This window comes from Drosophila mauritiana, chromosome 2L, assembly GCF_004382145.1.
Source record: "Drosophila mauritiana strain mau12 chromosome 2L, ASM438214v1, whole genome shotgun sequence".
Lineage (NCBI taxonomy): Eukaryota > Metazoa > Arthropoda > Insecta > Diptera > Drosophilidae > Drosophila > Drosophila mauritiana.
Window position 1 is genome coordinate 7,291,530 of NC_046667.1, and position 15,408 is coordinate 7,306,937.

Below are 15,408 nucleotides of genomic sequence, written 5' to 3' on the forward strand. Positions count from 1 at the left end.
ATATTCTGAACCGGACGAAGTTTACCAATCAGGCATATGTCGAGCTGATTCCCCAGTTCGACTTTGATCCTCCAGTAAAAGCTGACGTCGGAAGTGATACAACGACAATGTGCAACTAAAGCCAACAAATGTGTGTCATCTGTGATGAAATATTGGCATTGAGAAAATATTTACGAGGGAAAACCATAGATGAATAATCTCGAAGCTGTATTTTGAAATGGATTTAACAATTTTGGGTAAAAAATATAGCTATTCTGATTTACGAGCATTTAAAAATATTTTGGCTGATCGATAGACAAGGTTGTAGAACTTCCACCTATGTTAAAAGAGTTTGGTTTTATAGCTGTCTGGATAGGTTAGTTACAGTGCGAGTTTTTGCGTATACGTAATTTGCTGCGTATACTTAATTTTTAAGTATCCAGCTTAATTTACATTGTCGGAAGTAGATTTTTACGTATTCATAAATGTTCCTGCGGTCATATCTTCATAGCTTGCCTTGTTTATACAACCAAGTTAAGTAATTAATCAACAAGCTATTTGGCTCTCAATACGTGGTCATTATCTTTATGGCAAACCGTTTTTTTCCCCACAAACTGCCATAATTTAGATAACTCAACCTGCGAAAAATGTTTAATTTATCAGCTCCAAGAGGTAGCGATGATAACGAATGTGGTGTTTGGCCAAAAAAGAAAACTGCAAGCATGGCCAAATGAAACAAAAGAATTGGCCAAGAACAAATGCTATGAACTTCACCCGGTGGCCCTGAATTTGGCTAAAGAAAGTTGAGTATTTCAGCTACGAGTGCTGCCATCAGCAAAATGTGAAGCACTCAAAGAGGTAAAAATAATTGCAATTATTCAAGCGTGGTAAACGCTCGCCCCCAGGGGTTCCACCTTGGCTAATTGATAGATTGGCACGATCTGATATTAGCTGATAAAAACATGTTTACAATTTCAAAGTCAACAAGTAGGAGCTTAAAAAAGTGTTGAGGTTCGGTTCCTTGGTTAAACAAGTTGGGCTGTAAGCTATCAGCCAGTGTTTAAAAGTGTGGAAAGGGATTAATAGAAATCCATGTAAAGGTTTCTACATTTTACCAAAAGTGTGCACCGAATCGAGTTGACTTTACTTAATCTCTACATTTGAATCACTTTGCTTTTTATATTTTTTAATACTTTATTTCATTTCTTAACACCATGCCTGGTTTAAAATATAAAAAGGAAATAAATAAAATATTTTTAATTTGTTTGTAACATGATTTGTGTTATATTATAGATGGCATAAATAAAAAACTGTTTGTTTTATTAAATACAGGCATTTTGTAAGTCCTGCAGAATGTTTACGTTCTACAAAAGGCGGTTACATCTTTGAAAAGCTTAGCGCTTTAAAATCTTGTGGGGGTCTTGAAAAAGCTCTCGCAGTGCTGGAAAATGCTCCCCAAGAGACAGCTTTCATTCGGCTCTCTCATTTTGTTTAGCATTCGCCGTAGCCGTTTTATTGTCAAGCTTGAGTTGGCCAGTTAATTAATAACAAGAGCTCGAGAGCGGTTTTCAATCTCAGAGTTGTTTTGACCGCGTTGCCATTTGGACGTCGCCGCCGCATTTAACGCATTTGTTCCGCCAAGATTCGCACCTTATATTGCGCGTCCTGTCCGCATAGGAAAATCGAAAATCACCCCCCAGCAACTCCACCTCTTCCGCTGCCTTTTTTGGCCAATTGCAAAAGTTTGCCAACAGTGAAACGTGAAATCTTTGAATCTACCTTTGCAAAAAATAAGCGAAAACGAAAAAATTGAATATCTCCGTGCCGTTCGAGGCGTGTAATTTTGTGTGTATTTTTGCGGTAAGTTGCGTTAACAACATTATGCTCCATAGAAAGCACGATTTGGCCATTGTGCTCGTAGATTTTACTTTACTTTTGCCTTTGGGCAATGCGCATGCGCAGCTCCGTTGACACACTTTCTGCCCCCACCGCACCTGGTTTACCCGACCAGCCTGCCTGCCACAAGCAACTTATGGCTCTCTGGCTTTTGGCCATAAAAACAATTACCACTTGGCTGCATTTCGTCAGCGCGTGCGTCTCGATACCGAACAACCCCGCCCTCCCGATGGTCATCTATATCCCAGGCTATTACCATTCATAATCTCCGCATGCTCACCACTTCGGCGCACTCCGATCTTCGGTAGCTGATAATATCTGTGTGGCTAAGTAAAGTGGGAATTGCCTAAGGCAGATGGGCGGGTGGTTGGCATATTACACCATTTGAGTGTGTGAAAATGTGTGGTTCCAAATTATTTAAGAGCTGTTTCGCTGCGGCAAGTAAAGTCGTTTTGAATGGCGCACAATAATGGAACAAAAGTGTTACTCTGTCGTTTTTTGTTAAGCATTTTGTTGCAGCGCCGTTACAGTGTGGTAATTTGAAACCATTTTAATTGTGCATAGTTGAAGTAGGGGTACAACTTAATGAAGCATTTGAAATAACTTGTAACGGTATGCACAGTGCTATATTTGAAGTTAAAAGCTATAATTATTTGTTAGTTTATTTAACATAACGCTTGGAAACATTTTTATGCAGGATATTGTATTTAAGCTGAGATAAAATAATAAAAATAATTTAATTAAATTAGTTTGTTACAAGGATGCAGTTCCTTGCATTAAGATACTTTGAGGCTAATTAAAACTTTTCAAAGCTGTTCCTTATAGCGTGTTTCTACTGTCACCTTCATAATGCATGCAAATGTAACACAATTGAAATGCAAATTGACGCATGGTGCTGATGTCCCTTTCGCACCCAGCATTAGTGACAATTTTCTGTCTCGCTCCATCTGGCTTCAATTTCTGTCGATTCACGGGATCGATGGTCGTAGTTTATAAATATTTCAGACTCAATCAGCCGATTCAGTGGGCAATGAAAACATTTGCTCTATTGACACTAAAACATTGGCAGAGTTTGTAATGATTTGCCCGTATTAACATAGCGATTTGGGCAACTTATTTAGACCTCATATTTAACTATTGCAAACTCCGCTTAATTCTATATCCACATATAACAAGCGACCTTGTGGTTCTCAGCGCGCCGAAAAAATAAGTGAACTCAAAACCAGTTAAACATCTTACGACGGATCGTGTTGTGTGTGGGCATGAAATTTACCCAAATTGTTAACATTTTGTCAAGTGAAGGATACCATGCCATAGACTTGCGAATATATACAATGAGCCGTTATTGAATCTGAAAATTTACATATCTCTGAATACTTCTCTATCGGCTTCGTACTTGGAAACGAAGGCGATCTTTTATAGCCACGTTCGAACGATCGAGTCTGTTGATTTTGGCATTGTGAAAGAAATCGAAACCGGCTATTCCTGCTCCTCGAGAATCATTCGAGTCGAGTATTTATTTATCTTTTGAGCAGCCGGTTCAGTGGGTGAGCCAAGTAATGCAGGTGCTGACTCGTAATGTCATTTGCCTACTGTTGTTGGCCCAGATCATGTTGTCGAAAAAAAGAGCTGGGAAATGCATTGTGCAAGAGTTTATAGCCAACTGTTCAGTAACGACCTAACATGTCTAGTTGTTCTATAAAAATACCATTATTACATTAAAGTAGTAATTCTAGCATGCACAAGCTTATAATTTGCCTTAAGTAACTTTCTAGCATCTTAAGTTGTTCTATAAAAAGACCATTAAAGTAGACATCGTTAGGGTGGTTGAAAGTTCAAAAGTCAGTTGTCACCCTAAACAGGTAATTCTGGATATTACCTAGCTTGCGGTTAATTGAGCCCGATTTGCATTTAATGCTTTGATCGCTTTCATTGATTGGCTTATAACCGGCTAATTGCTATGAAATCACACATGTTTATATCATTACAATAAAAACGAAATCCTCCACTTAGCCAAATAGATTGATATGCAAGGCACGAGAAATGCATTAGACTTTTGATCAGAGCTGACATTGTACTATATATACCGTATTCACAAACTGGATTGACCCATTTAAAAGTCAGGGGCGAGACTAAGCCGATAGCAAAGTGGGCTGTAATCAATTTATTAGCTGGATCATTTAGTTTATAGCCCAGGTGTTTTAGTTTTAATAAACTCTCTATTAAAGCCAAGAGTTTGATTGATTAATCGTGCAGTTAAGCCAGTGTACATGTACTTTTCACTCGATTAAGTATAGTTGTTTGTAGATACAATTTAATTAAACAGTCGATTTAAAAGATTGTTTTTGTGATATTCCATTAACATTATTTTTTATATTCTTTTGGCATGTTTATGTCTTATCTCTATCACGTTTTGTAAAAAACGATAAACTATTGTCGTTGAATCAGTCATGAAAACAAACGCTAAACTTCCCAAGGGTATTTAAAACTTGGGATTTTCTATATATTTTGCTTTGTCATCTGTGGCGCTGCAAAATGGTAAAATGCATAAAGAAAAACAGCTATTTGCATCAAATAGCCGGCTAGTTGATGTTATTGATCATTTTTCATATGACTTGTTTATTTATGCATATCATGTTGGCTCGGAGTATTGAGTGCATTTTTTTTGTATTATAAAAGCAGCATTGTTTTGGTTTTTTTTCTAATACTTTAATGCCCGGCAGTTAAGTTGGAATTGATTAGACAGCAGTTTGCTTTCGGGATTACTTCTGTTGTTTGCTAATCTATATACAATAATAGCTCGTTTATATGAGTGGACATAACCCGATTAGACTTTCAAGCTGAATTTGAATGTTCCTTTGTTCTGTTTTCTTCTGCGTGCGATACCAGTTATCAGCTTATTTAACCGACCGACTACTACTGGATTTGTACCCAATTGCAATTCGTTTCTCGGGGCCACAATTTCCGCTTGCCCAGTGACAGTAAGTAAAACGCCTCTGTTCGATTCGGTTGCGGCTAGGCTAGCGAAAGGCCACATAAGTTCAACCAGATAAAGTGAAATAATCCCCAGTGGAGCACAATTGTTGAGGCAGGTGAAGTTGGGGCACATAATGACAGCTATTAAATGGGTATCGCACGGAGCACGCCGGTAATTATTTGCTTGCATCAGACTTTGATCGACGGTTGGAAGTTTTCCTTCAATGGAAACATCAGATTCTGCCGAAAGTGCATCCGGGAGGTTGGGTTCGCAGTACACTGTTGTGGGTCATAAAAAAACAAACAGGGTTCACAATTAAGCTGGCTGAGAACGGGTTTTTTTGTTGAGGTATTTTTCTGATTTAATTAAAATTGAGAAGTACAAAATTCCCATTAGTTAAAGTCCAGAAGCTTTTTATACATCTAGGAGAGATATCTACAGCTGTGGAACTCAAGAATTGTTTTGTATAAACATTTATAGTTTAACATCAAGACAAAGGACTTTCTAAACAGAGTACCGGTTTTTCGTTTTAACTTTCCCTTTAAGAAATAAACTAAACTAGTTTAAAAGGCATAAAAAGCAGGCATCATTTTCAAGGATGCGTTCAATGACTCGAACTTAAGACCAAGGTCCGTGGAAGCTTGTTTTTATATAGATTCTGTTGCTTATAGGCAGTTAACAGGGAATATCCCTGCCCAAGAACGTTAAATATCAGTGGAAATATTTACATTCAGTTTTAAAACGTGTCCCTGAGACGCAAGATCACTTAAAAGTACAACTCCATTTAAATTGATTGCTCCCTACTCAACTTAACATAACTTAAAACTGAAGGAATGAAAAAAACCGGATTCGTTTAAAGCTGAGTCACTATGATTCTGGACAATGGCACTACCCTACATACATAAGTGACTAAATTTAAATTCGATTTTTCCTAAATGCACAAAGCGCAAACAAAATGGTATTAAGTCACCAATCAAAGTTCATTTCCTCGCAATTAGCACCAATTCGCTATTTGTCAGATAATGTGACGAAGACTAAATAAAACTTTGATATTTAGATCTACTGTGATAAACAAATTAGCTTAAGTGAAGTTGAAACTTTAGTAAATTGCACATACGGATGTGTTATTTTTTTGACACATTATTACATGATATTAACCCTTTTTCTGTAGTTGGATCAATTTACTTGACATATTGCGTGCGGTTAATTGTCAATTATATTACTCACGAAACCTCTGCCAAGGAAATGTCTCAAAACCAAGATTACAATTATTTGGCGCATTTTATTTTATTATTTTCACATGTCACACCCAAATTTTTGTCACTCATTTTCCCACTTTAATTGGCTTTTACAACATCAGAAGACAAGATTGACCAACAAATTAGTATGCGCATAACTTTATGGGCTGTTGAACTCCACGGCAAAAGCCAAGTCAAACACAAAGGCCCAAAATAAATAAAAGCATAAATTACCCAAGATTCATTGACGAAATTTCTGGAAGCCACGAAAATCAAAAAGCCGCAACGCATTGCCGGAATGACAAATGCCTCTATGTCGACTCCAAGATTTTCAAGTTTTCGGCTCCAATCTACTATACTATATAATAATATCAAACAATCTCTGCTCTTGGCCTTGACTTTTACCTTCATTCGCGTTGACCGCACAAAAAAGTCAATATCAAAAAACGTACTAATTGCTTTGAATCATAAGAGCAGCAGTAAATCACATTTAATGGCCAACACCGATTTGCACTACTCTGCGGCTCAATCCACCGACCGAAGTTCTTTAACTTCTCATCTTCGAGTCCGACTTTTCTGTGCCATTGTCAAGTCCTTCATGACAGGGCATAGATCACAAGTGCTACGTCATCGAGCCGATTTTGACCAATTTTGTTTTGGCTGCCAAGGTGTTGCCAAGTCGTCTGCGAGCCAAACAGTCGAGGCACGTACTTGTTGATACGTATCATACATATAGAGAGAACGAGTGTTCAAAGACTGTAGACCCTAAAAAAAACCAAATAAAAATAGTTATATATTTATTTGTTCTAAAACATGTATTTACTAGAAGCTCATGTTGACTTTATGTAGCTATAAAACTATTATAATGGCATACTTATAAGAAACTTAAATTTCTGCACTCAAACTTTTTATTTTTAATAATTTATGGCACACTTAAACAAATTTATGCATCCAAATAATTTAATTTTATTTAATTCCGTTAGTATATGACAGTCTTTAAAAATCATGATAAATGACACAAGAAGTGCAGCAAACGCCCTGACCGAATTTCTATAACCTTTGCGGTGAGGGTATCCAACGATTTTGGCCATCGAACGCACGTTTTGCGACCAGTTTTGGGCGCTATTGTCTATTAGTCGTCTATCTGTGTCTATATCTATATATATTTACCCGTTTGTCCGGCGGACTCTTCTTCCGTTGTGGCGGTTTTCGGCGACTTTTGCCTATGAATATCAGCTTTGAGTCATACATAAACATCGAGGTGTATATATATATATATATTAAAACAGTTTCCATTGGAGCGAGGCATTGAACTGTTGCCGCTTTTGCTTTCTGCTTGGGGTTTTGGCCCAGCTGCGGAAGTAACCCAGTTGTGCCAATCGCGTTGAGGAAATGGTTGCCAAACCACTCAAAATGTTTGAGCCGAGACCAAAACAACTTCATTCTCGTTCGCAGCCTGAACCGGTGAACAACTAGCGGCAGATCACGGCATCCAGATCTCACAACACATCCACACCATGGGCAAGGCAGAGTGCATTAGCTACGATGAGCACAAGTTGCCTTACATCGATCTGGGCTCGGCACAGATCCGCATGGAGAAGGAACCAGCGCCGGAATGGGCACTGAAGAAGGCACAGGACGAGCTGCGGGAAGTGTCTGGCGTCAAGGAGCAGGCCATCAAGGATCTCAGGGAACTTATTCAAAGTGGGTGAACGCACATGCACGGTGATAAAATTTAAAACAAATTGCAAATTAATAGATGAAAAGTACCTGAACCTGCCATTGGATGATGAGTATATGATGATGTTCCTGCGTCCCACCCATTACTATCCAGAAAGTGCCTTGAAAAGGGTAAGTTAAAGTTAAAGATCCAGCTAAATGTTTATTTTTGATTTATTTTCTCTTACATTGTGTACAGCTCAAGAACTTTTATCACATGAAACTGAAGTACGGAGTCGCTTGCGAGAACATAATCCCCAGCAAGTTGAGAAACGTTTTCGAGGCAAATATTCTGAATTTGCTGCCCCAAAGAGATCAACACGGCCGTCGCCTTTTGGTGCTGGAAGCTGGCAGTAAGTTTGGCTGTTTAAACAACTTAAAAGTGTCTATAAATAATTGAATAACCCTAGAAAAATGGAAGCCATCGCAAGTCCCCTTGGTGGATCTATTCCGTGGCATTCAATTGACCGTACTGGGTTCTATGGTGGAGCCCTACTCACAAATTTGCGGCGCAGTTGTCATCATCGATATGGAAGGTAATGAATTCTAGGCAGGAAATACAAATTATACAAGTTACTTAATACATATTAACCACTTTGCAGGGCTGCCACTTAGCCACATTACACAATTTACACCGTCGTTTGCGGCCATGTTGCTGGATTATATTCAAGAATGCATCTGCATGCGTTTGAAAGCAGTTCACATAGTGAATAATTCATATATATTCAATATGCTCTTTGCCGTATTCAAGCCATTCATTCGCGAAAAGCTGCGCAAGAGGGTTAGTTTCAACAAGAAATACATGAAATAAAGCAAAGTTATAAGTAATAAATTCTTATTTTGTAGATATTCTTCCATGGCAAGGACTACAAGTCCCTGATCTCCCATATTGAAGCGAAGGCTTTGCCTCCGAAATACGGTGGTTCTGCCACATGGGAACTGCCACCCGGCAAAGTCCTGGGCGAATTCTTTGAGTGCTATTCCAAGGATTATGAACGTAAGATATTCATAAACAATAATATCAGGCTTTTCATACTAATAAACTTAACTCTTTTTAGTTGCTGACAGCTATGGTTATACTGAGGGGTATAAGATGAAGAAGTAATAGTACAAAGAAAAGCCCAAAACTATGCCTCCAAATCCGCACAATCCTCACTTCCCCCTTTCGATTCGTATTTTAGTCACTTAAGTTGGGTCATTTGTGATATTGCAAATATTGTCGTACGTTAAGTAATAGTCTCTTTGCCCTTAAAGTGTAAGGTTAAGAAAAATATTCACAATAATTAAAATGGTCACGATTCAAGCTGATGAGCTAGGCATTAAAGTTGATACCATATGTACTATATATTTTGTATAATTGTTATTGAACTAATAAAGATGAAAAAATTTTGTTAAAATTCAAAACAAACGTTGTGAGCTGTAATGAAATAAAAATAGTTAAGTGCAATCTTACTCACTTAACCTACTGAAATGATAATTTCTTTTTAGTTGGAGATTTTATTTGACACGAAAGCCATGGGTCAAGAAATCATTTTAATACAAAACATATCTAACAACTAAGGAATGTAAAAAGAGTATTCGTTAGCTAAGCGAAGACCGCCAGACGGTTCGACTTCGGAGGCTATCTAATCTTTGGCATAGGCACGGGAATGCTTGCAATTTTCAGTTGGGTGTTTTAGAGTGTCGCTAAACTATGAGCTACGACTAAAGCACTAGGACGGCTTAACTATCTAGATGGCGTGGATGTGGCGGTCCGGTTCAATCCTGCTTATTGTCGCTGATGGCTGTGGATGCAGTGGCCACACTTTCACCCGTCTGGGACTTAATGATGGTTGGCTTTCGGCCTTTTTCGAGGAGCGGCGAACTGTCCGGAGATCCTTTGACACTCTTTTCGCAGACCAAAGTGGAGGCCTTGGACTTCAGTTCCTCAGCACTGGAGAATTGGGAGCGACTCTTATACTGGCCATTCGTTTTGGTTTTGGTCTTCAGATCGTATCTACGATTTCGACAGGAAGCCAGTAGAATCTGAACCGGAGTCCAGCAGAGAAGAGTTATGCCTACGATCAAGCAAATTCCGGCGAAGATATGTCCGGAAAGCATGACAATGGGCAGCACCTTCAGTTGGTCTGCCATATCTGGAGTGATTCTTACTTTCTGCTCGAACCATACGAGTGGGAAAAATACCTTCGGTATTCCAGTGTATAAGCTGATGCCTTGGATTGGCTCCACGAGCATATTCACTTGAAATCGGGCAGCCACCTCCAGGGGAATGCCAGTACTTGGCTGCACAACCATATAAAACTCGTGATCCTTCTGGTTAGGACTTAAGCCCTCTACCTGATCTAGGTAGTAAGGATCGCCGTTGAAAAAGTGCGGATAGGACATGAACACAGGAGATCCAAAGCGACAGGAACTGATGTTCATCACTCCCGAGGGAACACATTGGCCACCACAAAAACAAAGGTTCTCGGGATACTGAGTGCCTGAAATATAAATCTATAATAGAATGTGTACTCACAATTAACCAAATCTTTTCAGGACTAACCATTATCTACAGATCGAGCTCCACCTGAGAATTTATAACCTTCCAGTCCCTCAATATCCAAAGTTTCCACATAATCCAGCGGAATCGTTCGACACATATCGGGCGTAAACAAACCAACACTATCGCCGGGTTTCAGATGCTGTGGCTGGAACTCCCCGGCGGATCCATTGGTCATTCCGCAATAGGAATCAAAGAATCCAGTGTTCTCCTGGTAATTCCACGAGTGCATCTGACCCAGTTTGGTCAGGTGATCGGCGCCAGTGAAGACATTAAAAACTCCGGTAAGATCGGCACTTCCATTGCGCGTATAGAACCAACCGAACTTATCGAATGGAACCTTCACCTCATCACCGAAAATGGGCATGGCCATGGCCACGTCGATCATTGCGTCATTGTAGCCGGTGAAGAGCAGCTCGTCGATCGATTTTTGGACGGACATCTCGGCGCCGTACATCTTGAGACCCACGTCGACAAGGGAGCGCTTAACTGGTGGCCAATATTTGGCAGTGGCGGCTGCAGACTGAAATGTAAATTTATAGTTTTAATTATATTATATAATAAAAGGACAACAATCTTTAGTATATTTACCAGAGCCACTGCATTAAGCGTGGTAATCTCATCGTCCAGACTGCCGTTACTGGCCTCCGCATCGAAGTAGAACAAACTGCGCCTGCGATAGCTGACGGATGCGTTTTCTGGATGCCAGTGGATGTCAACCTTATCGGGTCGCTCGATAAAACGATAAGGACCCACCTGCTCCAGAATGGGCTTCGTGGAAAGGTTGCCGAACTCCTCCGGGTTCGTCCAGTTATACAGGTAGATGTCCAGACTGAGATCCATTGGCGGACTCTTCCAATTGTCGTAGACACGTGTGTCGGGGGCCAGAGCCATTTCCTGTGGAAGAACAGAAGCCGCAATTGGTATTAATTGAAAATCTCAACGAGTTTTCCTCGATCTCTGACTCTCATCAATTGAGAGGCGGCTATTTTCCTTTGGCTCCCAATTGGCTTTAGCCACTAATCGAATGCAGCTGGCCGGGCTAACACACTGGAGTGAAGTGAACTGAACTCAACTGAACCCTTGTCCCTGACTGGGATTACCTTGTGCATGATCCAATCGAACAGGTCCACCCAGAACATGCCGCACAATATGCCAAATAGTCCCAGGCAGAAGCCGAAAATGCCGATAATTAATTTGCGATTACTTTTTTGGCCCCACATCGCGCTGTTTTGTGTTGGCATGGCTCACGCTGGGCTGGGATAGTGTGTGGATACCTAATGGTGCCTGTAATGATATGCAAGTCATTGAAACATCAATGGAAATGGATAAATTGACAGGCTATTTACAAACATATAAAAATGGATCAAATGAGCGCGCTCATAAATGTAGTGCAAATTAAGAATGTTCTGATAAGTTTCCAATTATAAAAATATTATGAACAAATCATAATATATTTAAATATAACTTTACACAAATTTATTTTGTGAAATGTGATTTTATCATTACATATGTATTCAGTAACTTTATTTATATTAAATCTTATACTTATGAACTAAGTTATGATTTATTTTAGTAACATTTTCTTAATTTCGTGTTGCCTACTTTCGGGCAGCGTTAGTAAAAGATTAAAAAAGATGTAAAATCAAATCTCTTATTAACAGATGCATCAAGTCCCATATTAATATAAGTATGGCGAACAAAGAAATGCTCAACAAAGAATTGAATACAAATAAAATGCAAAAAGCGCAGCAGTTTATTGAGTAACGAATTCCCATAGCGTCTATTTTTATCAATATAATTGAATCAATTTAAGCAAAGCGTGACTTTCAATTGCTGTTTACACTCATGTAGAATATACTAAGTACGGTAAGTATATATGCATATACAGAACTATAGTCGAATCTACTATCAGTGGTGATAATTACAAAGCTTCCCCCGACACTCTACGTTGATGTGTTTTAATTGGTTATGATAGTTTGAAGCTGCATTGTAAGCAATACGTGCAATTATCAGTTTCATTTACGAATAACATGCACGAATGTGGATAATATTATATGATCGCATTCGGTGGGCGAATTTCCTCATAGGGGGCATTCACTGTGGTCCGATAAGCGGATTCTGAACTCCTAGGTAAACAGACCCATGAGGAAGCCACAGACAATTGAGGAAATTGAACTGCACTGCACTTATCGCTTATCGGGAACCCATCGCCTGGCAATTATTTGACCAATCTGCCCAGAGTTCCCATCACTAAACACTATGTATCACTTGAGCATAAATATTGCATATGTACATATGGCACAGGTTCGCATCTCTGTGATATATCGTCATAATTGAGTCTATCAATTGACCCCGCAGTGAGCTATGGTTGGGTCTTTGACACTTTGCGTTATTGCACATGAATACGAGTGGGAATCTATATATATACCCATATATACATATGCTTATTTGGGAGCGTGTCAGTTGTGTTCTGGTGTCTGGTAAATTGATATGAATATGTCTTTTGAATGATGAATAGCTGTCGAGCATTTGTCGGCGCCTTTTTATTGTCTTCACAATTAATCTGAAGTGAGTTTTAATTGAAATGGACGTTGGACAGGTGCATCATGTAGAGTTCATCCCGCATTTTTCGCTTAATTCAATTAGATCAAGAGCAACCCCGCACATAACGACGATAGATTTTGAATGGAATTCTAAAAGATTTTGGCAAAAATATCTCTTTCTGTGAGAAAATATATAGCTAAAATTTTTGGAAGTTTATAAAAGTGGTGCATTTATAGCAAGGTACGTTTTTTTCAGTGCAGTTCTTTGATATTCTCTCTTGAAGCTCGAAGCCTCAACACTGAATAATTGCGTTTAATTAAGCTTAAATTTTGCTGGCCGGTATATTTGATTCATTATTAAATTACGCATGCTCGTGTCTTACTCTCTGGTTCTTGATCTTTTATATTAACATTTTTATGAATGCTCCGAACGCTTTATTCATATTCTATGCAAATGCACCGAGTACACTGAACTCTGAAGTGAAGCCACATCGAAAGTGAATGCATTCTGAAACATTCTAGCAAGAATTTCATAAGAACTGAATTTTTTGAGTACACTTCATTAGTGCAAGTGCACTTGATATGAAACGGAAATTCTAAGTACTAAATCAGACGCAGTAAACCCGATACTTCAAGATCGTCTAGGGAGCCAAGTCAACACCTTCTCAGTTTTTCCTGATGTTTTCCAACCCCATTTGACCACAAAGTCTGCCATTGAGATAAACCACAGCTCACAGATTTGACGTAGTTCGCAAACAGTCATGTAATTCACATATGCTCGCCCCAGTTTTTTGATAACGAGCTATCGGCATGAACGGAAATAAAATAAATTTAAAAAATGCCAAAAACTATAAATAAAGAGCGAAAGGCTAAACCGTAAATAGGCTTGGTACTTTTAAAGATCCCTGAACCGCAGAAAGTTATTTTGTTTCTTTTTATTGAACTTTAAGTATGGTCTAAAATTGTCTCTAAATTTTACTTTTACGTAGCCAAGACATCAGTATTAACTAAAGTTGTTTAAGCCCTTTGAGATCTTAATTAATTCATTGTGAATTGATTAATTGATTTGACTTTAATTGTCCAGCATGAGTTGAATTCTTAAACAAAACTTAAATGAACATGCTATTAGGGGCTAGTTTCTATTATCTTGAACTATATTTAAACGGGTCCCATGAGTAATTTGCCAACGAACAGCTGTTTTTATTGAGGATTCGCCAATCTGCGCATTGATTATTCAATTAGCGAATAGCTGGAAAATGAATGTGAAGTTTCTTTGGCTCTGACGGTTTGGTTAATTGCATACAATAAAGAAAATTTAAATAAATATTCTTATTTGCAAATTTTAAGGCATTTTTTAAAGTTTGTTTTCTATTAGAGTATTTACATTATTTGTTTTTCAGATATTTATTGTCTTATAAAGGCACACGCAACTGCAATTAGTTGGGAGCAAGTTGATATTTAATTATCTTGAACTTTAAATGGCCAACAGGTCGCATACGCAATGTTTTTTTAACACCACCGTCCTGTTTGGTATATAAATGAGATAACCTGTGCTTCTTTTGCAGGGACTACAAACATATACTTTATAATTTTTTAATTATTATTTAACATCCCCCACTTTTGTTTTCGATTTTTTGTATGAAAGTACAAGCTACAAACATAATTCGTCAACGGGGCGCATGCTTAATATTTTCCTGAGCAGCTGTGTTCCATGGGAACTGTTGATACCCAGACTAATTTTAGACCATTAATCGCACAATCAACAGGTCGCCTCGCTGGAAGCCCTTTGTTTTGCATTCCGGCACTCTTATTTCTTCAAAAGGAGACGACACACAAAGCCAGTATAAACACAAAAAGAATGTATAATATAGATTGCCACTGTACATACTTATACATTTGGTTTTCTGTCTGGCGACTATTTTTCACTCTTGTCAAGTTGATTTCATTTAATGGCCTGTAATCTTAATAAGTCTGCCGGCGATTAAGCCAAATCAAGCCAAAACGTAATGTGTTAACCAAGCAGGAAGTGCTCAGAAATTACGTGATATTGCGAAAGGAGTTTTCTTTTGTCTTCCCAAATTTCCTTTGTTTTCTTTTAAAGGCACTCACTTGACTTTTATTTGCTAAATAGAAACAAATCACAGGCTCTTCAATTTTTCGTTTTCGTTTTGGTTTTCCTTGCGAGGAAATTGAAATTCGATAAGGATGTGGACAGAACGCTTGAGCACGTGGAGGATTTCTTTGCACAGAGGCCGGAAAAGTGGACACGAGTCCCTGGGAAATGCCGTAAAATGGTACCGCTTCGCCCGGCGGCTTCGATGCGACTGTGCGGCGGACTCTCGGCGAACGGACCGCGAGCAGAGCGGAGCGGTCTCGGCGGCCGATGAATGTCAGTCAAGTGCGGCACATGGAAATGGAAATGAAAATGGAATTGGGCTTGAGAAGAGCTCCGAGTATCCGAGCAACGGTCTGTATGTGTGTGTGTGAGCGAGTGGGTGTTTGGGTTAATTT

The 15,408-nt window shown here is 38.9% G+C and overlaps 2 protein-coding genes across 6 annotated transcripts; one reads left to right on the top strand and one right to left on the bottom strand.

Annotated features, from left to right (window-relative positions):
* The first annotated feature begins 1,550 nt into the window (after window positions 1–1,550).
* On the top strand, window positions 1,551–9,213 carry LOC117141198 (alpha-tocopherol transfer protein-like). Of its 4 annotated transcripts, none has more exons than XM_033304552.1 (8): window positions 1,554–1,839; window positions 7,546–7,794; window positions 7,850–7,941; window positions 8,009–8,162; window positions 8,220–8,345; window positions 8,412–8,590; window positions 8,656–8,806; window positions 8,868–9,213. In XM_033304552.1, the coding sequence occupies exons 2-8, from the start codon at window positions 7,608–7,610 to the stop codon at window positions 8,912–8,914; spliced, it is 936 nt and encodes a 311-aa protein (XP_033160443.1). In that variant the 5' UTR covers window positions 1,554–1,839; window positions 7,546–7,607; the 3' UTR covers window positions 8,915–9,213. The 4 variants fall into 4 exon arrangements, with proteins under 4 accessions (XP_033160467.1, XP_033160443.1, XP_033160460.1 ...); XM_033304569.1 differs by lacking the exon at window positions 1,554–1,839 and adding an exon at window positions 4,881–4,963; XM_033304560.1 differs by lacking the exon at window positions 1,554–1,839 and adding an exon at window positions 4,883–4,967.
* Window positions 9,214–9,280: 67 nt separating this feature from the next.
* Window positions 9,281–15,239, bottom strand: LOC117141187 (protein peste). 2 transcript variants are annotated; one of them, XM_033304529.1, is made up of 5 exons: window positions 15,007–15,239; window positions 11,455–11,638; window positions 10,943–11,248; window positions 10,355–10,874; window positions 9,281–10,292 (listed from the first exon to the last, which is right to left on the bottom strand). In XM_033304529.1, the coding sequence occupies exons 2-5, from the start codon at window positions 11,593–11,595 to the stop codon at window positions 9,568–9,570; spliced, it is 1,692 nt and encodes a 563-aa protein (XP_033160420.1). In that variant the 5' UTR covers window positions 11,596–11,638; window positions 15,007–15,239; the 3' UTR covers window positions 9,281–9,567. The 2 variants fall into 2 exon arrangements, with proteins under 2 accessions (XP_033160420.1, XP_033160431.1); XM_033304540.1 differs by lacking the exon at window positions 15,007–15,239 and adding an exon at window positions 14,786–14,885.
* Between the last annotated feature and the right edge of the window lie 169 nt (window positions 15,240–15,408).

What these genes read in the sequence shown, in the direction of transcription:
- LOC117141198 (XM_033304552.1), top strand. Translation starts at nt 7,608, where the DNA reads ATGGGCAAGGCAGAGTGCATTAGCTACGATGAGCACAAGTTGCCTTAC. An exon ending in TGTCATCATCGATATGGAAG is followed by an intron (nt 8,346 to 8,411) that starts GTAATGAATTCT and finishes ACCACTTTGCAG; the next exon opens with GGCTGCCACTTAGCCACATT. An exon ending in CTATTCCAAGGATTATGAAC is followed by an intron (nt 8,807 to 8,867) that starts GTAAGATATTCA and finishes AACTCTTTTTAG; the next exon opens with TTGCTGACAGCTATGGTTAT.
- LOC117141187 (XM_033304529.1), bottom strand. Translation starts at nt 11,595, where the DNA reads ATGCCAACACAAAACAGCGCGATGTGGGGCCAAAAAAGTAATCGCAAA. An exon ending in TCGATTGGATCATGCACAAG is followed by an intron (nt 11,249 to 11,454) that starts GTAATCCCAGTC and finishes GTTCTTCCACAG; the next exon opens with GAAATGGCTCTGGCCCCCGA. An exon ending in CGCTTAATGCAGTGGCTCTG is followed by an intron (nt 10,875 to 10,942) that starts GTAAATATACTA and finishes TTTACATTTCAG; the next exon opens with TCTGCAGCCGCCACTGCCAA.